Source organism: Bos indicus x Bos taurus, chromosome 11 (assembly GCF_003369695.1).
Source record: "Bos indicus x Bos taurus breed Angus x Brahman F1 hybrid chromosome 11, Bos_hybrid_MaternalHap_v2.0, whole genome shotgun sequence".
Lineage (NCBI taxonomy): Eukaryota > Metazoa > Chordata > Mammalia > Artiodactyla > Bovidae > Bos > Bos indicus x Bos taurus.
Window position 1 is genome coordinate 48,642,553 of NC_040086.1, and position 25,241 is coordinate 48,667,793.

The 25,241-nt window shown below is 45.2% G+C and overlaps 1 protein-coding gene and 1 non-coding gene across 5 annotated transcripts in view; both read left to right on the forward strand.

Moving 5' to 3' along the window:
• Positions 1–25,241, forward strand: part of ST3GAL5 (ST3 beta-galactoside alpha-2,3-sialyltransferase 5) — a 57,534-nt gene that overhangs the window by 14,688 nt on the left and 17,605 nt on the right. For 3 of the 4 annotated variants that reach the window (XM_027555524.1, XM_027555526.1, XM_027555525.1), the window contains exons 2-3: positions 16,079–16,202; positions 19,663–19,777. In XM_027555524.1, the coding sequence (XP_027411325.1) occupies positions 16,079–16,202; positions 19,663–19,777 (239 nt within the window). Of the gene's footprint in view, positions 1–16,078; positions 16,203–19,662; positions 19,778–25,241 lie in introns of those variants that run through there. The other variant, XM_027555527.1, reaches the window with a different exon arrangement.
• On the forward strand, positions 15,881–15,953 carry TRNAE-UUC. Its single transcript has one exon. It is a non-coding gene; the product is annotated as a tRNA-Glu (tRNA).

The window sequence follows — 25,241 nt, forward strand, 5'->3', positions numbered from 1 at the left end:
CCCCCTCAGCTTTATTGGGATAGAATTGACATGTAACATGTATAAATCGAAGGTGTACATATTGACTTGATACAGTTATTTGCTGCAAAATAATTACCACCATAGCCTTAGCTTAAACCTCCATTACATCACATAATTATCATCTTTTGTGTGGGGGGGGGGGGGCGGGGGTTAAAACACTGAAAATTTATTCTCTTAGCAACTTTCAAGTGTGCAATACACTGTTATTAACTATAACCATCATGCTGTGCAATAGATCCCCAGAACTTACAACTGGGGACTGACACCTCCACATTGCTGCCACTCCCCAGCCCCGGTAACATCCGCTCTACTCTCTGTTTCTGTGAATCCTGCTTTTTTAGAGTTCACCTGTATGTGGGATTCCAGTTGCTCTTTTATTTCCGTGTTGGTGGGTGGGACAGTCATTGGGTTATGTGTATCCCTCTTCCTCACCATACACACACAGAGATTCTTGATGGAAAAAGAATTCCCATCAGTGTTCTCCATGTGCTCTGGACACTGCACAGCCAACCTCATGGAAGGATCTGATCTTCATGTCTGCCTCTTGTTAGGATCTTGCTGAGTTTGGGTTAGTTTTTCTGTGTAGATCTGGCTGCAGGGCGCTGATCAGCGCATTCAGGTATTCAGTGGCTCATTGGTTCAACAAATATTTAAGGGCCTTTTACATGCTAGGTACTGTTTCAGGATTTGAGGTGACTGCAGTGAACAACATTGACAGTCCCTTGGAATTTTGTGCTTCAGTGGGGAAAGCAGAAAGTAGGCGAACACGGATGAATCCTGATAAGTGTATGAAGTATTCATCAATTCAGTGAGTAAGTGCCTTTTACATGCTGCTGCTAAGTCATTTCAGTCATGTCTGACTCTGTGCGACCCCATAGACAGCAACCTACCAGGCTCCCCCATCCCTGGGATTCTCCAGGCAAGAACACTGGAGTGGGTTGCCATTTCCTTCTCCAATGCATGAAAGTGAAAAGTGATGCTAGGCACTGTTTTAGAATCTGAGGTTACAGCAATGAACAACATTGACAGTCCCTTCTCTAGGAATCTTATGTTTTAGTGGGGAAAGCAGAAAGTAGGCAAATATGGATGAGTTGTGATGAGTTTATGAAGCAGAAAAGTGAATCAATGGGCTTAGGGTGGGAATGCAATGCTACAGAGGGTGATCAAGGAGGCAACTTTTGAATAAAAACCAGGATAAAGATGGTGCAGGAGGGCCATGGATTTGTCCCTGCAAGAGTTGCTGTCTTCTTAACATCTTTGTCACTTCAGTGAAACCTTGAAGGAACAACATCTGAAGTTTCCAGGCATGTTCTCATTTTGGAAAATGTTTATGTAGTCCAAGGGCTCAGACTTAACTTCCTTTAATGCTTTTAAACCTATAGAAAGCAGGCAATTAAATGATAGTCGTCATGTATTCTCATCATTGAAGTATACCAGTTAATTAGAAGTAGATTACAAAGCATACCTCAATCGTCTTGCGAGTGTTTACATCTTGGTAGGTGGTCAAAATTAGAGTGTATAGACTACATATTCGGGCTTCCCAGGTGGCGCTAGTGATAAAGAACCCACCTGCCAATGCAGCAGACATAAGAGACTCAGGTTTGATCTTTGGGTCTGGAAGATCCCCTGGAGGATGGCATGGCAACCCACTCCAGTATTCTTGCCCGGAGAATCCTGTGGATTGCAAAGAGTTGCAAAGAGTTGGACATGACTGAAGCGAATGAGCACACACGCATGCAGACTACTTATTCACAGAGCAACACTTTTATTTTCTATTTAGAAGACAGGTCCTCATAATTTTTACACAGTTTGCAGGCAGATTGGAAATTCTTTAGGCTAAACTCTATTGTTATTCACAGCTGTGCAGACTTGCTGGTGAGCAGTTTCCCAAACAGCCGCACCCATCCTCATACCCTGGAGGGATCTTGCTTAAAAAGCACATTTGGTATTCTCACCTGGTCCTGCCAGGCAGGAAGGTCTGGGGATGAGGTCTGGGAATCTGTGTGTGTTATAGCAGTGAGTGGTTCTCCTGCACTGGTCGGTTGGAGGATCACAGGCTGAGATGGGTGGAGGCACTGAACATTTAAATTGAACGAAGACTAGAAGATATGGGATGATGATTGAGCATGATTGCAGCATCCATGCTCTCACCAGCAGGTTTGTTGTGGTTTTGACCTCATGGGTTAGGTTTCACATTCCTAAAATAGAACTGAGCCACTGCCTACCCAACAGAAATAGGAAAGTCCCATAAAACAGAGGTTTCCCATTCCCACCTTTGCTGGTAGGAGTGCAGTGAGATGATTAAGTTGCATGGATCCAGGAGTGAAAGCAGTCCTTCTCCCCACCAACCCACGCACACCTGTGAACCCCACTTCTGCAGGCTGGTATCTGAATACAGGCCTGTCTGTGCCTGCCAGTTGGTTCCTGTCCCATGAAACAGCTGAGAACAGCACCCCATACCTTGATGAGTTAAGATTTCTTGAGATTATGCAACCCAAACCAAATCTAGAAAACGATTAGATACTGATCTTCAGATTTTGCATTGCTTCATTACCTGAAATACTTCAAACATACAGCAGTTTTGGGACTTCCCTGGTGGCACAGTGGATAGGAATCTGCCTGCCAGTGCAGGGGACACGGTTTCAATCCCTGGTCCAGGAAGATCCCACATGCATGTGGAGCATCTAAGCCCATGCTCCACAACTACTGGGCCCATGCTCTAGAGTCTGCGGGCTGCAACTTCTGAGTCCTCATGTTGAAACTACTGGAGCCCATGTGCCTAGAGCCTGTGCTCCACAACGAGAGAAGCCACCGCAATGAAAAGCTCGAGCAGGGCAATGGAGAGTAGCCCCCACTCAACACAACTAGCTAAAGCCTGAGTGCAGCACTGAAGACCCAGAGCAGCCGAAAAACAAATAAGTACAAACAACAACAATAACAAATACAGCAGTGTTGAGGTTTTAATATATAGAGAGACTTTATCCCAAAGGGTAGTCAGCAGACAATGGAAACACTTTTGATTGTCACAGCTGGGAGAGAGGGGAGGACCAGAGATGCTAGCAGCTTCTAGTGGGTAGAGGCCAGGGATGCTATGAAACAGCCCACAGTGCACAAGACAACCTCCTGCCACCTAAAGCAAGAATTGGTGGTTTAGTTGTTAAGTCGTGTCCGATTCTTTCGACCCCATGGACTGTCCCACCAGGCTTCTCTGTCCTCTGTCCATAATTTCCCAGGCAAGAATACTGGAGTGGGTTACCATTTCCTTTTCCAGGGGATCTTCCCAATCCAAGGATCGAATCCGTGTCTCCTACATTGCCGGCAGATTCTTTACTGACTGAGCCACCAGGGAAGCCGACAGCAAAGAATTACCCGGCCTCAAATGTCAGCAGTGCTGAGCCAGAGAAACTCTGCAAAAGATCAACTCAGTGTCTTATCTGTGTTATATGTTAGGGTTCAAAATGAGCATTCCTGTTTAAAAAAAAAAAAAAAATTCCACAGCTGAAACTTGTTTGGAATTAGCCTCCTAGCTTGTATGAAGATGGCATTCTGCTTGGTTGGACAAGGGGCACAAGTCACCAAGACTCCATGAGCCCCAGCGAAGACACTGGCTGGTGTGCTCTTGAGCTTTTCCAACTTAACCTACCCCTCCTCCCACAGCTTCCCCTCCCAGTCGGGTCAGGATAGAAGGAAGTTTAGTTTAGAGCTTCAGTCTCACCTACTGCTTCTCAGCTTCTGGATCCCAGCCCCGTGGCTTTTGTGACAGTGCCCGTGGGTGGGCTTGGGTAAGACCACACCATGTCTGTGTCTGTGCTGTGTGTCAGGCACCACACCTCTCAACAGCCTCCTTCCCACTACTTTCCCCACACCATTTAGTCACATTCTTGTCATTTCCCTGGACCTTGGGTTTCTGCAAAGCGGGATCTCAATCCTTCATTTCTCTCTCTCTTTTTTTTTTTTTGGCAAAACTGCACAGAATATGGGATCTTAGTTCTCAGGTTAGAGATGGAGGCTGTGCACCCTGCAGTGGAAAGCAGAGTCTTAACCACCGGACCACCAGGGAAGTCCCTCAATCCTTCATTTCATCTCAGTCTCCCCCCAGAGCACATTGGAGGCATTGATGAAATTAGAAGTCATCCTTTTTGTGTGTACAGTGGTGGTTGTCATTGTTCAGTCACTCAGTCACATCCGACTCTTTGTGACCCCATGGACTGCAGCACGCCAGGCTTCCTTTGTCCTTCACCATCTCCTAGAGTTTACTCAAACTCATATCCATTGAGTTGGTGATGCCATCCAACTGTCTCATCCTCTATCAGCCCCTTCTCCTGCCTTCAATGTTTCTCAGCATCGTGATATTTTCCAATGAGTCGACTCTTCACATCAGGTGCCAAAGTATTGGAGCTTCAACTTCAGCAGCAGTCCTTACAATGAATATTCAGGGTTGATTTCCTTTTAAGATTGACTGGTTTGATCTCCTTGCTATCCAAGGGACTCTCCAGAGTCTTCTCCAACACTACAGTTCGAAAGCATCAATTCTTCAGCACTCAGCCTTCTTTATGGTCCAGCTCTCACATCCATACATGACTACTGGAAAAACTATAGGTTTGACTATATGGAACTTTGACAGCAAAGCAATGTCCCTGCTTTTAAATATGCTGTCTAGATTTGTCATAACTTTTCTTCTATGGAGCAAGGGTCTTTTAATTTCATGGCTGCAGTCACCATCTGAAATGATTTTGGAGCCCAAGAAAATAAAGTCTGTCACTGTTTCCATTTTTTCCCCATCTATTTGCGATGAAGTGATGGGACTGGATGCCATGATGTTCGTTTTTTGAATGTTGAGTTTTAAGTCAGCTTAGTGGGGACACTTGTATTACTTTTTTAGGTTGCTGCTACTGCTGCTAAGTCGCTTCAGTCATGTTCGACTCTGTGCAACCCCATAGATGGCAGCCCACCAGGCTCCACAGTCCCTGGGATTCTCCAGGCAAGAACACTGGAGTGGGTTGCCATTTCCTTCTCCAGTGCATGAAAATGAAAAGTGAAAGTGAAGTCACTCAGTCGTGTCCGACTCTTAGCAACCCCATGGACTGCAGCCTACCAAGCTCCTCCGTCAGGGTTAAAGCAATTCAAAATGCATTTTGTTTAGGAACTGTTGTACTCCTTTCTTAAATGGTTGACTTTCTGGAGTGTTATGGACTTGAAATTGTCACACAGAGTCACAGATTTTACTGAAGGTGTCCTTATCTGATTTCCAGCAGCATTTTCCTCTTCTCTCCAATCCCTGGAAGGCTCTGCCCTTTGTTCTTCCTCTTGGGGATCTAATCTCTTTAGAGCAGCCTTAATTGTCCCTTTATCCAAACAGTTCCGTGCCCTCATCAAGGCATCGATGGCCCTACTGCTGACTCGGAAATATTCCTTGTCTCCACCCTCCTCACGGGCAGGATTCTCATTCCATGCAGGAAGCAGCCTGAGCAGCATGTGAAACCTTCCTGGCAGCTGGGGGTGGTCACATGAGGCAGTTCTGGCTAAAGGGACAGAACTGGCAGCCTGTCAGGGATTTCCAGGGAAGTTTTTCCTCCCCTGATGGAGGTGCCTTCCCTTCCTCTCTGGTTCATCCCTCATCTCCCTCCAGCCTGGAGTTTGGAGCAGATACTGGTGGGAGCCAGGAACACCAACGGCTTTGAGAGGCCATGCTCCAGCCCCGCTCTGTTTGGGAAGCCCCTGGACTTCCCATTCTGTGAGAAGAAGACACCCCCGGGGACTTCCCTGGGGGTTCAGTGGTTAGGGTTGTGGGCTTCCACTGCAGGGGCACAGGTTCGATCCCTAGTCAGGGAACTAAGATCCCATACGCCTCAAGGTGCAACTAAAAAACAAAAGAAAAAAGATATACTCTTTTAGCTGAAAGCCTTGGCTGAAACTCCAGCTCAGATCCCTCCCCAGGGCTCCAAGCATGGAGTCCATCAGCCTGATGGCCCACAGGCCCTGGGGACTCACATGTCCTTCTTGTGATGTCCCTGACACTCGAGTTCTCTTCCATCCTGCCTGCTCACCGCATCTGACCTACCTCAAGCCCATCTCTTCTGCAGCTGGAAGCCCTTCCTGACCATCTGGCCACCAGCATGGCGGCCGGGGCACAAGGTCTGCTGCTGAGGCCAGCCCTGCCTCAGGCTCGCCACCTCCATCACATCCCTGCTGCCTCCCCAGTGATGCTCGTGCACATATCATGACCCCCTACCACCACACCCGAATAAAATCTTCAAGGTTTCTTCTTGTGATCATCCATGACCATCTGCCATCATCCATACATTGACCCTGCAGACATAATGGCCTATCTAAGGTCAGGTTCTCTAGAAAGTGAAACTGTTAGTTGCTCAGTCGTGTCTGACTCTGCAACCTCATGGACTGTATAGCCCTCCAGGCTTCTCTGTACATGGGGATTCTCCAGGCAGGAATACTGGAGTGGGTTGCCATGTCTTCCTCCAGGGGGATCTTCTCCACCCAGGGATCAAACCCTGGTATCCTGTGCTGCAGGCAGATTCTTTACTGTATGAGTCATGGTTCCCTAGAGACAGAGCCTGAAATAGGAATCGTGGTCTCTGCTGTCCCCCCAAGGAGCTTGAATTGCTTGCTCAGAGTGATCCCAGGCCTTTTGTACTCCGTTAGTCATTGCCTGGGGACAGAGCGCACATCCATGGAGAAGCGGGTGGTTGTGCTCTGTGTCAATACTTGCAGCTGAGATGTGGCGCCAGCCCTGGGATGTCCAGCAAACCCACAGTATTGCCCTTAACTCCTGCCTGTGCCCGTACCCAGGCCATACTTTCTCAGCTGCACCTAGCTTACTTGCTCCCCAAGCTCCCCAGACTTCTGCTTTGCTCCTTCTGCCCACAGGGTGGGTCTCCCCTCCTCACCCAGCTGCCCCTGCTCCTGCTATAGCTGGGTTTGTTGTCCTTGGCACCAGGGGATGTTTAATCTCTTCACACTTCAGAGCAGCCGTGTCCTCCTGGGGCAGGCTTTCTATCTTGCCTCCTGTCCTCTTTTATCAAGTATCTAAAACACAAACCCCAAGCACAATTCAAGTAATTATCTTCTCTGCTTTCCTGTGGATGGGGGTGACTTGTACCAGTTGAGGTTCACAGGAAAGACGTGAATTGACTTCATCTTGTTGATGAAGTGGCTCAGGGTGTCACTCTCAGACCTGCTGAGAAAGGCTGGCTGGAAGGGTGGGTATTCTGTGGAGCCTGGGGGCACCGGGCGGGGCGGGGTGTGTGGGCATTTCCAGCTGCCTCTGGGATGTCTTGCTCTAGTTATTTATCATCTCAAGTTCCTCATATCATCATGAGTTCAGTTCAGTTCAGTCGCTCGGTTGTGTCTGACTCTTTGCAATCCCATGGACTGCAGCACACCAGGCCTCCCTGTCCATCACAAACTCCAGGAGTTGACTCAAACTCATGACCATTGAGTCAGTGATGCTATCCAACCGTCTTATCCTTTGTTGTCTCTTCTTCCCACCTTCAATCTTTCCCAGCATCAACATCTTTTGAAATGAGTCAGTTCTTCAAATCAGGTGGCCAAAGTATTGGAGTTTCAGCTTCAGCATCAGTCCTTCCAATGAATATTCAGGACTGATTTCCTTTAGAATGGACTGGTTGGATCTCCTTGCAGTCCAAGGGACTCTCAAGAGTCGTCTTTAACACCACAGTTCAAAAACATCAATTCTATGGCACTCAGCTTTCTTTATAGTCTTAACTCTCACATCCATGCATGACTACTGGAAAAGCCATAGCTTTAACTAGACGGACCTTTTTAGCAAAGTAATGTCTCTGCTTTTTATATGCTGTCTAGGTTGGTCATAACTTTTCTTCCAAGGAGCAAGTGTTTTTTAATTTCATGGCTGCAGTCACCATCTGTAGTGATTTTGGAGCCCCCCAAAATAAAATCTGTCACTGTTTCCACTGTTTCCCCATCTATTTGCCATGAAGTGATGGGACCAGATGCCATGATCTTAGTTTTCTGAATGTTGAGTTTTAAGCCAACTTTTTCACTCTCCTCTTTCACTTTCATCAAGAGGCTCTTTAGTTGTTCTTTGCTTTCTGCCATAAGGGTGGTGTCATCTGCATATCTGAGGTTATTGATATTTCTCCTGGAAATCTTGATTCCAGCTTGTGCTTCATCCAGTCCAGCATTTCTCATGATGTATTCTGGATATAAGTTAAATAAGCAGGCTGACAGTATACAGCCTTGACATAGTCCTTTCCTGATTTGGAACCAGTCTGTTGTTGTATGTCTAGTTCTAATTGTTGCTTCCTGACCTGCATACTGATTTCTCAGGAGTCAGGTCAGGTGGTCTGGTATTCCCATCTCTTTAAGAATTTTCCATAGTTTATTGTGATCCACACATTCAAAGGTTTTGACATAGTCAATAAAGCAGAAACAGATGTTTTTCTGGAACTCTCTTGCTTTATCAGTGATCCAAAGGATGTTGGCAATTTGATCTCTGGTTCCTCTGCCTTTTCTAAATCCAGCTTGAACATCTGAAAGTTCACGGTTCACGTACTGTTGAAGCCTGGCTTGAAGAAGTTTGAGCATTACTTTACTAGCGTGTGAGATGAGTGCACTTGTGCAATAGTTTGAGTATTCTTTGGCATTGACTTTCTTTGGGATTGAAATGAAAACTGACCTTTTCCAGTCCTGTGGCCATCATCACTAAACTACTAAAGTTGACTTCCATTCCTGTTTCTTTCCGTAACTGGGACCCAAATTGGTCTTGGCCTGCGTCTTTTCGGTGCGGGTCTTCGTGATTTCTTGATCCATGTCTGTCTTCGTCCTGTCTTCTTTCTCACCCGGATGTGCCTCAGGCTACCCTTCCCCTCAAGCACCCAGCATCCTGCCCTGCTGTCCACCGGCAGCCTGGTGAGGCTTCCTTCTGTCCTGCTGTACAGTCCTTCTCAGACACCTCCCACCTAGAAGGGCATGCTCTTTTGGCTGCCATGTTAATATCTAAGCTGTACCTGCTCATCTTCCCAGACCAACCGTTTCCTTTTTATTTACTGCTTCGTCAGCTTCGAGTTTTTGTTTTTAATAATCTTGCTTGTGTGTGCGTGGTCAGTCGCTCCAGTCATGTCCTACCCCTTGCGACCCCATGGGCTATAGCTTGCCAGGCTCCTCTGTTCAAGGGATTCTCCAGGATACTGGAGTGGGTTGCCATGCCCTTCTCCAGGAGATCTTCCCAACCCATGGGTCAAACTGGTGTCTTCTGGATGTCCTACTTGCAGGCAGATTCTTTACCACTGAGCCACCCAGAAAGCCTGCCTTTATTGTTAAAAAATAAACAAAAACCCAAAAAACCCTTCACATACAGGTCTACCCACCATTCCGATACCTACCCTCCCTAAGCAACCCCCACGTGGAAGGGCATGGATAAAGACGGTTGGAATTCTCAGCCCCCTACTTCTCCATGTGTGACTTTCAGCAGATTAAATTTATCAGGTTAAATGCAGATAGCAGTTCAATGAAGTAGGTGTTTTAGTGATTTAGGATTTAGTGATATCTTGTGTAGGATTATTCCCCCCAGTAAAATTAGTGCCCTATTCTTTTAGGGCACTAAATTGCCCTATACAGCAATTGCCTGTATAGTTTGTCAACAATTTTTCACATACTGCTTTGCAGCATATGTTGTACTCTTATCTTGGTTGGTTAATTCTTAATTTGAAACCGTTAGTGCCAGATCTACAAGTGGACTGAAAGCCTGGACCTTGCCCTAATGTTTCTTCATCGGGGCTTTAATAAGAGTGATTTGCTCATCAAATATATAAACGTTTGAGAAGCAGCTATTATATTTTTATATGTGACTGGAAATATGTAATTTTGAAAGCCAGGTCTTTTCTGCATAGAAGGGATTAGTGGAGGCTCTTACCCTGGCAGTCTGAATGAAAGAAGGGAGATATTCATCAGTCCTGGGATCTTAGCACTTGGAAGGAGTGGGAGAAGCTGCCCGTGAAGGAGATGGACAAGTTGGGAACCAGGAAAGTGCCACAGGGCAGATGGTGGTGGCCTGCCAACCTACGTCCTTGGAGGAATGCCTAAACCTACCATCACCTCTGAAACCTCGTAAGAAATGGAATATTTATTCAGTAAATAGGTATTAGTTGCCTATTATGTGCCTCTTACCATCCTAGGCACTGTGAACTCAGTGGTGAGCAAAGACACACACTTTCTTGGAATCTGTATTCTAGTGGGGAAGACAAGAGAGAAATGTCTATTCAAAAGAAAAAATTATGAGTAACTTGTCTCATGGTAAGTGTTCTAATGGAACCTTCAATTGCTTGCCATCTTCCGCCAAAGAGAACATTTTTAGAAATTCATTTATATGTCTTTGTTGCCATGTGCAGGCTTTTCTCTAGTTGCAGAGAGCAGAGGCTCCTCTCTACTTGCAGTTCATGAGCTTCTCATTGCAGTGGCTTTTCTGGTTGCACACACTCTAGGGTGCACAGGCTTCAATAGTTGTGGCACGTGGGCTCAGTAGTTGTGGTGCACACAACTTAGTTGCCTCACAACATGTAGAATTATTAACCCACTGGATCACGGGGAAGTCCCAAATAGAACATTAAAGACAAAGGAATTGAGTGGACACAGTGCAGATGGTATAGAGATGAGCATGACTATAAACTCCTGGGTTCTCCAAAGGAGCACCTTAGCCCCACTTAGCTGTATGTCAGCTGTAAGTGTGTGAAGACAACTCGGGTAGGTTGGCCCTCCTTTTGTTGTGTGGAGGAACATGGAATCCAAATGGTCCCTTCTAAGTTGAAAGAAGATATTCCAGCCCAAGTGAAACTTCATATGGGAAATCAAATTCTCCTGGTTTGAATGCATATACCCCAGAACATGACTACACGTATATATACATATGATTTTACAAACCAGCTTTTTTTCTTACAGTATCTTTCTGTGTCAATAAATGTAGGCACTGAATACTTTAAGCGAGAGCTTCTCAAACTAAATGTTTATATGAATCCCATGATTCAGCAGGAGTGTGGGGTGGTGAGCAGTTCCGAGATTTCACATGTCTAACCTCTTCTCAGCAGAGGCTGTGGTCACAGATTCTGCTTCATATATCAAGGCTTTAACAGCCACGGGGAATGTTCCATATGATTTATACCACAAGTTACCAACAAATTACCTGTTGCTAGGCCATGAAATTAAAAGACGCTTACTCCTTGGAAGGAAAGTTATGACCAACCTAGATAGCATATTCAAAAGCAGAGACATTACTTTGCCAACAAAGGTCCATCTAGTCAAGGCTATGGTTTTTCCAGTGGTCATGTATGGATGCAAGAGCTGGACTGTGAAGAAAGCTGAGTGCCAAAGAAGTGATGCTTCTGAACTGTGGTGTTGGAGAAGACTCTTGAGAATCCCTTGGACTGCAAGGAGATCCAACCAGTCCATTCTGAAGGAGATTAGCCCTGGGATTTCTTTGGAAGGAATGATGCTAAAGCTGAAACTCCAGTACTTTGGCCACCTCATGCAAAGAACGACTCATTGGAAAAGACCCTGATGCTGGGAGGGATTGGGGGCAGGAGGAGAAGGGGACGACAGAGGATGAGATGGCTGGATGGCATCACTGACTCAATGGACGTGAGTCTGAGTGAACTCCGGGAGTTGGTGATGGACAGGGAGGCCTGGCGTGCTGCGATTCATGGGGTCGCAAAGAGTTGGACACGACTGAGCGACTGAACTGAATTGAACTGAACTGAGGCATGTTAGAAGGGCTTCCCAGGTGGTGCTTTACTAAAAGGTAAAGAACCTGTTTGCCAATGCAGGAGACCTAAAAGACACAGATTCGATCCCTGGGTTGGAAGATCCCCTGGAGAAGGAAATGGCAACTCACTTCAATATTCTTGCCTGAAGAATCCCATGGACAGAGGAGACTGGTGGGCTACAGTCCATGGGGTCACAAAGAGTTGGACACTACTGAAGTGACTTGGATGGATGCATGCAGGCATGTTAGATAGTTCAGTAGAAATTACAATTTACTCTTTGCTCTTATAATTCCTGTTCACATTCAGTTTTAGTTTGAATCTTAAATATCATTGGGAAAGTACATTTTGGTGGTGGGGAATTTATCATGTTTGATGACAGACTATAGGCATATAACACATTCATTCCATGTGGAATGTTTCTTTCTTTCTTTTTTGGCTGTGCTGGATCTTTGTTGTGGCATGCAGGCTTTTCAAATTTCAGCATTCAGGTTTTCTAGTTGTGGCACATGGGCCTAGTTGCTCCACATCATGTGGGGTATCACTTCCCAAACCAAGGATCAAACCCGCATCCCCTCTGTTGGAAGCCAGATTCTTGACCACTGGACCTCCAGGGATATCCCTGGAATGTTTCTTAAGGTCCTATTCTGTGCCAGGTCCTACCCCTGCAACTCAGTCATCCAGGCAAAAGGGTAGAGGAAACCTAAAATGTACACAGGAAATTTCAGTTCATAATGGTAAACAGAGATAGGGGAGTGCCCAGGGGTGATTATGGTATTTAAAATGAGCTTCACAGAGAAGGAGAGGGTTTAAGGATGAAGGAGCTTCCCTGGTGGCTCAGACAATAAAGAATCTGCCTGCAATGTGGAAGATCCAGGTTCAATCCCTGATTCGGGAAGATCCACTGAAGAAGGGAATGGCAACCCACTCCAGTATTCTTGCCTGGAGAATCCCATGGACAGAAGTGCCTGGTGGGCAGCAGTCCACAGGGTTGCAGAGTCGGACATGACTGAGTGAGTAGCACTTCCACTTTTGCAAGGAGAAAATGGTGCAGAGAATGGGGACCGGGACCCTGGAGTCCTGTGCCTTGCATGGGGGAGTTGATGATTGCAGAGGTGGGAATGGAGGTGTGATTCCAAGGCACCCAATGTGGTCTGCAGACTGAGTGAAGGAGTAGCTGGGCCGTCACGGTGGGGAGGAGAGACCTATGAAGGAAGCTGGGCATTTGGCTCAGAGGATAAAGCGTCTGCCTGCAATGCAGGAGACCTGGGTTCGAACCCTGGGTTGGGAAGATCCCCTGGAGAAGGAAATGGCAACTCACTCCAGTATTCTTACCTGGAGAATCCCATGGACAGAGGAGCCTACAGTCCATGGGGTCGCAAAGAGTAGGACACGACTGAGCGACTTCACTTTCACTTTCAGGAGAGAGAGCCTGACCAGAAACTGACAGGGCAAGCACAGAAGGGGCTTCCAGAAGATGCTGCTGTCCAGAGACCCCAGGAAGGAACATGGACAGGATTTAAGAAAGGCTTCTGATGGGGTTGGATTGGAAAGCTGTGGCCAGAAACCAGAGTGCCTAAAGGATGCAGGTTACCTAAACCCTCAACCATTGGGGTGGAAGCCTGGAAGGCAAGGGCAGGGGCCAGCGACCAGGGGGCCATTGTCACCCTGTGCCGAAGCTTGTACTTGTCACAGAACTAGAGGTGCCATCCCCTCTGTTGGGTAGAAACCTAGGATGCTGGCAGCCCCAGCTGCTGCTGGAGTTACCTTTGGGCAACTCCATCTCTTCTGCTCCTATGTCATGGAGTCAGGGAAAAGAAAGGGCTGCCGCCCCCTGTCCTTGCCTTCCAAGCTTCCACCTAGATGGTCCACAGTCACAACTCAGCAGGAAGCCGGGTGGCACAGTGGAGAGTCTGGGAATGCAGTTTGCAGGTTTCAGTCTCAGTTGCAGAGAGGATGAGAAAGAGGAGTGGGAGAGTAGAGGCCAGAGCCCACAGCCCTGTCCAGGGTGCCAGCCAAAGGCAAGGGCAGAATCCAGATTCTAATAGCGCCGTCTGCTTTGTTCTCGAGGGGTCCACTCAGGCGTGAAGTGTCATTCTGGTCATAAAAACACAGGCATCATAGAAACTTCCACTTTATAAATGTCTTGATCATAAGCAGCCCCTTGGGACCCTCTGCTTGGCTGACTGTGTGTCCAAGTGATCACAGAGTTATGGTGGTTGAAAACCTTTCACGGTCTCAGTTGATCTCATTTCTCCTTTAAAAAGAATTCAATAGATTCTTCAGCAGAAGTTTGCTCATGAAGCCCTTGGCATGTTTTTTTTTTTTTTAATATTCAAATGGAGTGAAGCAGGTCTATGAAAATTCTTACATTCTAGTGCTGCACGGTTAGAATTGGGGAGAGTGTTAATGGTAGCAAAACATCAGTACTTGAATGTCAGTTTCAGAAGTTTTTTTTCAAAGAAAATGTCACAACACTAATGGGGGAAATGAATAATGAGACGTTACTTCTTCCTGCTACAAGACTAAGTATAGTAAAGATATGATTTCCTAAATTAATATATAAACATACCATAATGCTATAGGTGCCTGTACTAGTTGAGATTTAAGTAACAGTTGCTTAAATGAGACAGAAGTTTATTTCTGTCATGCAAGAGTCCAGAGACAGGTGGTCCAAGGTGGATTGGTGGCTCTGTCCGTAGGGGTGGTCCAAAGACCCAGGTCTCTTCTCTCTCATTGCTCCTCCATCTCTTGGGTGATGTGCTGTGTGGTCCAGAGCGGCTCATCAGGTGTCAGTATTTCAGCCATCAGGAAGAGGGATAAAAGAGAGAGGGGAGTACACCAAGAGATGCACCCTCAAGTTGTACAAGTCACTTCTGCTTGTTTCCCACTGACTAGAACTTAGCCATGAGACTGTACTGAGCCCCTAGGGAGGCTGGGAAATGTAGTCTTTATTCTGGGAGGCCATGTGCCCAGCTAAAAATCCAGAGTTCTGTTCAACTGAGAGGAGGGGGGAAACTGATATGGGGGAGATGTTTTGATGTCTACAATACCCATTAGAATATTACTTAAAAATTGAGAATCTGAGAATAAAATTAATTCAAAAAATTATGTGCCCGAGAACATATATATTTTTTAAAGAAAAACTTCTTTTAAAATTAGCATGTTTTCTTTTTTCCTTAGTGTAACCCTCTTCCTCTGTGTACATTCCTTTTCTTTTTTATGTACACTTTCTTTTTAAATTTTTATGGTAGAAAATTTCAAATATCATTGAGAATTGTACAGTGAGCCCTGTGTACCCATTGCCTAGATTCAATAGCAATTTAAGGTTCATCTTGTTTCAGCTATTCCCACACACACTTATCCCCTTCCTGTTTTTTGAAGCGGTTTTCAGGTCTCCTGTTTGTCTGTAAATAGTTCCATATGTATCTCTAAAAGGTAAAGGCTCAAAAAAAAAAAAAATTAGACCTAATTTGGGGATAGTTGTAGAGTCACATGCAGTTGTAAGATATAACTCAAATTACTCCTTTCCCCCGTAGTGGTGTGTGTCTGTGTGTGCTCAGTCGTGTCCAACTCTTTCTGACCCTATGGACGGTAGCCCTCCAGGCTCCTCTGTCCATGGGATTTCCCAAGCAAGAATGGATTGGAGCGTGTTGCCACTTGCTGCTCCTGGAGATCTTCCCAATCCAGGAATCAGACCCACGTCTCCTACATCCCCTGCGTTGGCGGGCATATTCTTTACCAGAGAGCCACCTGGGAAGCCCTTCCCCCTAACGGCAGCAAAACTGTAGGCTATTGAAGCTGGGATATTGGCAGGCATATAGTCAAGAAACAGAATATTTCTATCCCCACATGGACCCCTCATGTTGCCTTCCCACAGCCACTTCCACCTTTCCTTCCCGTACTCCTGACCACTACTGATCCGTTTACATTTCTGTAATTTTGTCATTTCAAGAACATTATGTAAATCGAATCCTATAGTGCGTACCTTTTAGTGTTGGCTCAGCTCGAGATTCGTCCAGTTACTGTGTCTATCAATCCGTCACTCCTCTTTCTGGCTGAGTAGTATTACATGGTACGGCCGTACAACATCAAGGCTCCTTAGGGAATTCCTGGTGGTCCAGTGGTTAGGACTCTGTGCTTTCACTGCTGAGGCCCCAGGTTCAATCCCTGGTCAGGGAACTAAAATTCTGCAAGCCACACAATGTGCCTCCCAACCCCACCCCTGTGAAAAAAGTTTCTTTAAAAGCATCATCTACCAAACTTACTTGCCTCTTCCCCTCCTCCTCCCTCTCCTCTCTTCACAGCAATGCCAAGTGACCACAGCCGCATGAAACTGAGAAGGGATTGCTCACGGCCCTCCCTGCAATGGTACACCAGAGCTCAGAACAAGATGCGAAGACCCAACTTGTTGCTAAAAGACATCCTCAAGTAAGACTGGGGCCTCGGGCCACAAGATGCCTCTGATTTGGGCAGAACTGGGAGAAAAATTCAGTGAGAGCCCCTTGGCCACACTTGGTCACGGTCGTTTAAAGGCATGTCTGAGTCAGGGTTCAGAGCACATGTGCCCCAGGTGCCTGCATCAGGTCGTCCTTGGTGGCAGTGCAGTGCTGGCCTAGGGGTCTCCAGGCCCTGCAGCTTCCAGGTCACAGCCCTTCCCACTGCTGTCCAACAAAAGAGGGCTTCCCCTTCGCCATTTCCAGTGAGTCTAAAAATGCGGTTAATTAAAATTCCCTACAGGCATTTGAATAACATTTAACATTAAACACTAAAAAGCATGAGAAGTATGTTCCAGCCAGGTTACCCTTCCATCCTAATAAGAGATGTGAGTGTGAGCATGCGCATTCAGTCATGTGACTGACTCTTTGCAAACCCATGGACTGTAGCCCTTCAGGCTCCTCTGTCCTTGGGATTTTCTTGGCAAGAGTACTGGAGTGGGTTGCCATTCCCTCTTCCAGGGGATCTTCCCAACCCAGGAATTGAACCCAGGGCTCCTGCCTGCAGGAAGATTCTTTACCACTGAGGCACCTGGGAAGTCATTAATAAGAGAAAGAATTGTTAAAGGGGGGATCTTGTTGGTTTTATTTGATAGCAGCGAAACCAGGTGGTAAATTACCCTTTTTTTTTCATGTCTCTGGGTAGAAATCCAACCCTGAAATCTAGTCTCTCACCTCATTTTACTAATTTGGGAAGGAGATGGGTAGAAAAGAAAGTTTATATCAATAAACATCTCCTTTTATCATCAGTTCTGTTCAGTCGCTCAGTCGTGTCCGACTCTTTGCGACCCCATGAATCGCAGCACGCCAGGCCTCCCTGTCCATCACCAACTCCTGGAGTTCACTCAGACTCACGTCCATCGAGTCCGTGATGCCATCCAGCCATCTCATCCTCTGTCGTCCCCTTCTCCTCCTGCCCCCAATCCCTCCCAGCATCAGAGTCTTTTCCAATGAGTCAACTCTTCGCATGAGGTGGCCAAAGTACTGGAGTTTCAGCTTTAGCATCAGTCCTTCCAAAGAAATCCCAGGGCTGATCTCCTTCAGAATGGACTGGTTGGATCTCCTTGTAGTCCAAGGGACTCTCAAAAGTCTTCTCCAACACCACAGTTCAAAAGCATCAATTCTTTGGCACTCAGCTTTCTTCACATTCCAACTCTCACATCCATACATGACCACAGGAAAAACCATAGCCTTGACTAGACGGACCTTTGTTGGCAAAGTAATGTCTCTGCTTTTGAATATGCTATCTAGGTTGGTCATAACTTTCCTTCCAAGGAGTAAGCATCTTTTAATTTCATGGCTGCAGTCACCATGATTATCAAGGCTTCCACATGCCTGGCCCTGTGCTGGGTACTGGCCAAGTGGGAGATAGACCTAGGACCAGAACCCCATACAATGTGGATGGGACAGACTCACAGCCAGGAATTACAGTGCAGCAAAATCAGTGCTGTAGACACTGAACCTGCTATTAACCTTTTCTTCTTTCCTTTTTTTTTTTTGTCCATGCTGCATGACTTACGGGATCTTAGTTCCCCTGATCCCCTGCATTGGAAGCTTCAAGTCCTAACCACTGGACTGCTAGGAAATTCCCCCCTTTTTTTCTTTTCTAATCAAAATAAGGGAATTATTAATGCACTCAATATAATATCTTTACTGAGGGCTGAAGAAAGGAATAGGTAATAACTGCCTTCACAAGATTCGAAACCGATCTGAATCTCTGCTGCCCACACTTCCTCTTTCCACTTGAGGATGACTGCTATCACCAGTCTTGTGTGTGCAACAGATACTCTGTGTGTGTATTTCCCTCCCCACACCTTCAGTTTTTTACACAAATGGTTGCATCCCACTCACTTACCCCTCTTTACACAAATGGGTGCATCCCACTCACTCATTTTTACACAAATGAGTCACCCCGCTCACTTTTACACAAATGGTTGCATCCCACTCACTTCTGTATTTGATCCCACAGAAGAATTAAGATACTTGTTCAGGTTTCATGGTGGACTCTGTTGAAATGAGAATCAAGAAGTCTTTTTTTTAATTTGTTTTTAAATTGGAGGAAAATTGCTTTACAATGTCGTGTTGGTTTCTGCCATACAATAGTGCAAATCAGCCATAATTATACGTATATCACCTCCCACTTCCTAGTGATACTTTCTTGCATCATAATCCTCAGATACTAGGAAATACTTCACACTATTGTGTACAGTATACTATGCTAGATGCTGTATTTTTTAAACTGTCCCTTTCTTTAAAAAATAGATTATTTTCCCCTTAAGGTTATTCCTTCACTTTGTTTTTTCAATAGCACAAATTATTTAAAGGAGTGTTTCTTAAACTTGATTTAAATTTTTTTAACCTTTACTTTGTCAGTAACCCTTGGGGAGCTTAGTAAAACGAGCTTTCTTAGGACTTCCCTGGCAGTCCAGCAGTTAGGACTCGTCATTTCACGGCCTGGCCCCAAGTTCAGTCCCTGGCTGGGGAACTAAAATCTCATAAGCCTCATGGCCTGGCCAAAAAGAATGAGATTTCTAGAACCAGGACTAAACTCAGTTCTTTTCTCCCAGTGTGTGTGTGTGTGTGTGTGTGTGTGTTTTAAACTGTGGAATAGTTTTAATTTATCAGTCTTTAAAAAAAAATTTATCAGAGTTTTAAAAATTGTTTTCACAGGTGGTCTTCAAGGTGACTGGTGATACTGCCTTAGTTCATTCTGTCTCGTTTCTGGGTATAATTTTTTAGAAGAATAATAAGTAGATTATTTATTTTGTTTTCTTTTTGTATGGAAGAGCTCACAGTATTTTCTCCCAGTTTTTTTTATTATGGTAAAATATCTTAGAATTACGGTCCTAACCATTTCTAAGTGTACAGTTTCATCGGCATTGAACACATTCACACTGTTAGACATCGCACTGTCCACCTCCACAACTCTGGATCCTTTGTACCCATTAAACACTACCCCCTCCTCCGCTTCCTCTAGCCCCTGGCAACCAACATTTTAGGTTCTGTTTCTGTAATTTTGACTAGGTGCATCTCATGTAAGTGGAATCTTACAGAATTTGAAGGGCTATTTTAGAGTAGCAAACAAAGCTGAGATTCTGTAGCTCAAAATTCAGTATTTTCTTTGAAGTCCAATAATCTTTATTGTGATTCAGATTTTACTGTGGTGCCTTTGCAGAAGAAAATTTTTTACTTGTTTATAACAAAGACAGTCATAAGTGACTCATTTATCTTGTTAGGAAAATAAGAAATGCCGCCCTACGAGGTCATCATAAAGGCTGTACTTTCTTGCCACGCGTCAGACAAACTCAATTTGGATTAGGTTTTCAGTTATTTCACATGTTCTCTCTTGATTATTCCATGACAGCATCATTGTGCCTCATTAATCTTTTTTCTAGGTGTACCCTGCTTCTTTTTGGAGTGTGGATCCTTTTTTATATCCTCAAGCTAAATCATACTACTGAAGAATGTGACATGAAAAGAATGCCTTACATGGATCCTGATCGCATAAAGGTTAGCTATTCTATCAGTGTGGTTTAAATTAGAATATTTCCAAGTGTATACTGAAATAGTAATATCGTCTCTAAAGTGTTATAAGTAAATGTTCATGAAAGTTATAAGCAGAAGGGAAATCATTTAACCTTTGCACTTCAAAGCACCCACCTTGCCCTCATTGTTCTTCCTTCATTCACTGAAGTCATGGGGTGAGGTTTTGAGCACCAGGGATGGGTTTTGTGGAAGACAGTTTTTCCATGGCCTGGGGTGGGAATGGGGATAGTTTTGGGATGATTCAAGCATATTACATTTATAATATCACTGCTGATCTGACAGAGGCGGAGCTCAAGCAGTAAGGCGAGCAGTGGGAAGCGTCTGTAAATAGAAATGAAGCTTTGTTTGCTTGCCAGCTGCTTACCTCTGGCAGTGTGGCCCAGTTCTAACAGATCATGGACTGGTATTGGCCTATGGCCTGGGGGTTCGTGAAGTTAATATGCTGTGATCCTATCAACATAAATGTTCTTAAAGCAGATCAGAAAGAAATTCTTTTCCTATTGTTTGTCATTTCTGTGTTTAATTTTTTTGTTTTAATGATTTCACATTGTATTTCAGGATTTTTCCTTCAATGTGTATTTAATTTTTTAATCAGTTGTCATATTAAATGGTAATTCCACTGATTGAGTTGCAAATTATCTGATAATGTTCAGCCCTGGACAAAAGATGAGATGATTTTAAGTAAAGTAGCACGGTATTAATGATGACTGACACATATGGGTGCTTTACATATATTATCTTTATAAATTAAATTATATTTAATTGTCATGCAGTGTTCTTTGCATCTTACAGATGAAGTCTAAGGTTACCTGAGTGCTCAAGTCAGGGCTTGGACCCAGCAGTGTGTTTTCAGAGTGCAGACTCCTGATGACTCTGCTCCTTGCCTGGGTAGAGTGTCCACAAAGAAGAAGCCAGAAGTTATAGGTAGTGTGATGCAGAGAGCATAGAGCTTCAACTTTGACCTGGTTTCAAATCTAAATGCCACTCAATTACAGTAGACCTTGGGCAAGTGACTTAATTGTTTGGTGTGCATGCCTGCTAAGTTGCTTCAGTCATGTCCAACTCTTTGTGACCCCTTGGACCATTGCAGCCCACCAGGCTTCTCTGTCCATGGGATTCTCCAGGCAAGAATATGGGAATCGGCTGCCATGCCCTCCTCCAGGGGATCTTCCCAACCCAGAGATTGAACCCCAGAGTCCCCATTTTCTCAGCTGTGGGGCACTGATAACATCATCTGTGAAATGGAGTAATCAGAGTCTAGTAAGATAACAGGCACAGAGCCCCTTTTCCAGTTCTGGTTTTTACTCATGTGTTTCTAATCTGTATATGCTTGGAAATGCCTCATATTTTTTTGTGGGACAAACAGGTATAAACACATACGTGAAAAGAGCGTAGTTAATAAATGCACACATGGCTTGTGGAGAACCCTTGTGTCTCAGGAGTCTTGCTAATCACGGGGCCTTTCTTTCCTGCTGTTTCTGTCCTCAGACATTTGCCGACTCCATTCATCCCGGCAGCATGACTTGGTTCCTGCCAGTCTCTTCAGCCCCTGTGTCAGCCCTGCCTGTATCAGGCACAAAAAAACCCTTTAATCCACAATTAAGTTGTAGATCTTCTAAGGAGAAAAGCCTATTCAAATTCCCCACCCGGTTTTTATCTGGGTTATTTGTCTTTTTATTACTGAGCTGTGTTAAATTCCAGAGGAAGGAGAGAGGTTACATGAACCACAGTGCAACGTCTCCTCTTTGAACTCCAGATTGTACAGAAAATCCATGATTAAGTTTTAACAGGCAATTCTTTGAGGACTTAACAGTAATATGCGTGTGTGTGTGTGCCAAGTCTCTTCAGTCGTGTCCGACTCTACGACCCTATGGACTGTATCCTGCCAGGTTCCTCTGTCCATGGGATTATCCAGGCAAGGATACTGGAATGGATTGCCATGTTCTCCTCCAGGGGATCTTCCCAACCCAGAAATCGCATCTTTAACGTCTCAGGCATTGGTGGGCAGGTCATTTACCACTATCGCCACCTAGGAAGCCCCTACAGTAATATACATTATATTTAATATTCCTTTGAGGAATAAGACAGATGCCTCCTCTTTGACTTCATAATTCCCAGTAGACAGGAAAAAAGCTCTCCCTCCTCTTCCCTCTAAGCCATGCAACATGAATTCCCCCTTTAGGCTGGTGGGGCCAGTTTTAAACTGAAGTTCACTGTTGAACCAGTAACAGCCTCTCATGGTTGCTAATGCCCTGCCCCAGTTGGCTTCAGTAAGGATTCCTGACTAGTCCTTGAGCAGAGGTGAAGGGGGCGGGGTACCTAATGGGCAGGGTCAGCTTCCCAAGCCCCACTGCCTGCTGGAGAAGGGATGATGACACCGATGAAGAAGGGACAGGAAATGGAGACGCAGGAGGCAGCCCAAGGGGCCAGCCACATCAACCCAGTTCTGAAAGACTTCTAAAAGATCATTATCTTTTCCAATTAGAAAGTGCCCCATAATTGTGTGGAAAGGAGAAGGAATGGGGATGTGGTTGTGTAAGTCAAATGGGTTTGTTCAAGTCTCAGTTTGGAAATTAATAAAGTAAGAAAGTGAAAACCTGCTCTAATCATGGTGAGATGAGGGGTGTCTTTTATTCTATTACTTGACACTTTTAAAAACGTTAGCGCTGTTGACTCTGTCAAAATGCCCTACTTCTCACGGTGGTCATGACTGTACCACAAAGCATGTGTCTCAGTGAGTATGGCCAAGGAGAGAAATAGCAAGAGTTACATGCTGCTAAGGATGTCGGGTGGGGAATAGCAGAATATGAGACTGAAAGGAGACAGGACCAGAGCATGAAAAACCTTGAATTCCATTCTTGTTGTTCAGTCTCTCAGTCCTGTCTGACTCTTTGTGACCCCATGGACTTCAGTGTGCCAGGCTTCCCTGACCGTCAGTATTTCCCAGTGTTTGCTCAAACTCATGTCCATTGCGTTGATGATGCCAGCCAACTATCTCATCCTCTGTTGCCCCCTTATTCTCCTGCCCTCAATCTTTCCCAACATCAGGGTCTTTTCCAGTGAGCTGGCTCTTCACCTCAGGTGGCCAAAGTATTAGAGCTTCAGCTTCAGCCATCAGTCTTTCCAATGAATATTCAGGTTGATTTCCTTTAGGATTGATTGGTTTGATCTCCTTGCTGTCCAAGGGACTCTCACGAGTCTTCTCCAGCACCACAGTTCGAAAACACCCATTCTTCAGCCCTCAGTCTTCTTTATGGTCCAACTCTCACATCCATGCATGACTATGGGAAAAACCATAGCTTTGACTAGACTCTGAGCAGCTCCTAAATTTAATATCTGGTCCCACATCACTAAGCAGGAAGAGAAACCCTCTAAGTCCCCATTACAGAGGAAGTGGATGGGAAACTGGCTGGTGTGAATGGCTGGGAGGTGTTGTGAATGGCTGGGAGGTGGTGTGAACGGCTGGGAGGTAGTATTCAGTATGAGCTCCCTACAGAGAAATCTCTGTGTCCAGGCTTTGGTGGAGACTGACCCATCCTACCAAGAGCCCTTGGAAGAATCTGATGATTATGGTTGTATATCAGCAGAAGATCTCAGAGTCATGTGGGTGGGGCCCTGTTAGCTTTGTTGACGACATTCAGCAGCTTGCAAGGCCAGCAGCCCTGTTGGACTCTGAACATCCGGTTACATTCTGCCAGTGTGAGTACAGCAGAAGTGTGTAAAAACATCTGGCCAAGTGTTTGCTGTGGGTTTTGTATTTTCTATTTAAAGATGTCCCTTAATATGCAGCTTGTGCAAAAAGACTGACGGTGGTCTCTGCAGGGTTGCTACGACAGTTTGAGTGTAGTGCAGGTGCCAAGTCGCGCTTAAGAGATATTTGAAGAGAGACAAGGTCATAGTCACATCAATTTAGGTTGGGGCCACATGGTAGCACCATTTTGAGCTTGGCCTTCTCTTGGGAACTAAAGACCACACATCATCACCCTGAGGGCTGCATTCTGGGCTGTTCATCAAGGCCAAGTTTATATCTTTGCTCTGACTCCATAGACCCACACTCACATATCTAAAGTAAGCAGAGTATTCCCTGGTGGTCCAGTGGTTAGGACTCCATGATTCCACTGCAGAGGGCCTGGGTTTGATCCCTTGACAGGAAACTAAGATCTTAAATGCCACACAGTGCAGCCAAAAAATAAATAAAAAATGAAGTAAGCAGAGTAACCCTGGGCTGAGTTTTGAATCAGTCCAGGCATTCACACCTCCAAACTGATCCTTCTCTCCCTGGCGTCCTTATTTTTCCCTTGACCATCCTTCAGTAGTCTCATAGAGGTGAGGAAACTGAAGCCTAGACCTTGGGCTAATGCTTTAACCAAGTTTACACTACGATAGCAGGGAGATCCAACCAGTCAATCCTAAAGGAAATCGGTCCTGAATATTCATTGGAAGGACTGATGCTGAAGCTGAAGCTCCAATTCTTTGGCCACCTGATGTGAAGAGCTAACTCACTGGAAAAGACCCTGATGCTGGGGAAGACTGAGATCAAGAGAAGGGGGCGACAGAGGATGAAATGGTTGGATGGCATCACTTACATGAGTTTGAGCAAATTCAGGGAGATGGTAAAGGACAGGGAAGCCTGGCATGCTTCAAAGAGTCGAACACAACTCAGCAACTGAGCAACAACACTGTGATAAAGAGATCTGGAGCTGGGTCTAGATCCAGATTGTCTGATTGTTTTCTTCCTAACAGTGTCTTTTGGTAAAGTATACATGCCATAAGACTTACTCCTTCTCCTTTTAAGCACCCAGTTGGAGGAGTGTTACTGATATTGGATATTTCTCCCGGCAGTCTTGATTCCAGCTTGTGCTTCATTCAGCCCAGCATTTCTCATAATGTACTCTGCATATAAGTTAAATAAGCAGGGTGACAATATACAGCCTTCACGTACTCCTTTCCCAATTTGGAACCAGTTCATTGTTCCATGTCTGGTTCTAACTGTTGCTTCTTGACCTGTGTACAGATTTCTTAGGAGGCAGGTCTGGTATTCCCATCTCTTGAAGAATTTTCCACAGTTTGTTGTGACCCATACAAAGGCTTTGACATAGTCAATAAAGCAGAAGTAGATATTTTTATGGAATTCTGTGCTTTTTCAATGATCCAGTGGATGTTGGCAATTTGATCTCTGGTTCCTCTGCCTTTTCTAAATCCAGCTTGAACATCTGGAAGTTCACAGTTTATGTACTGTTGAAGCCTAGCTTGGAGAATTTTGAGCATTACTTTGCTAGCATGTGAAATGAGTGCACTTGTGTGGTAGTTTGAATGTTCTTTAACATTGGAATGAAAACTGACCTTTTCCAGTCCTGTGGCCACTGCTGAGTTTTCCAAATTTGCTGGCATATTGAGTGTAGCACTTTCACAGCATCATCTCTTAGGA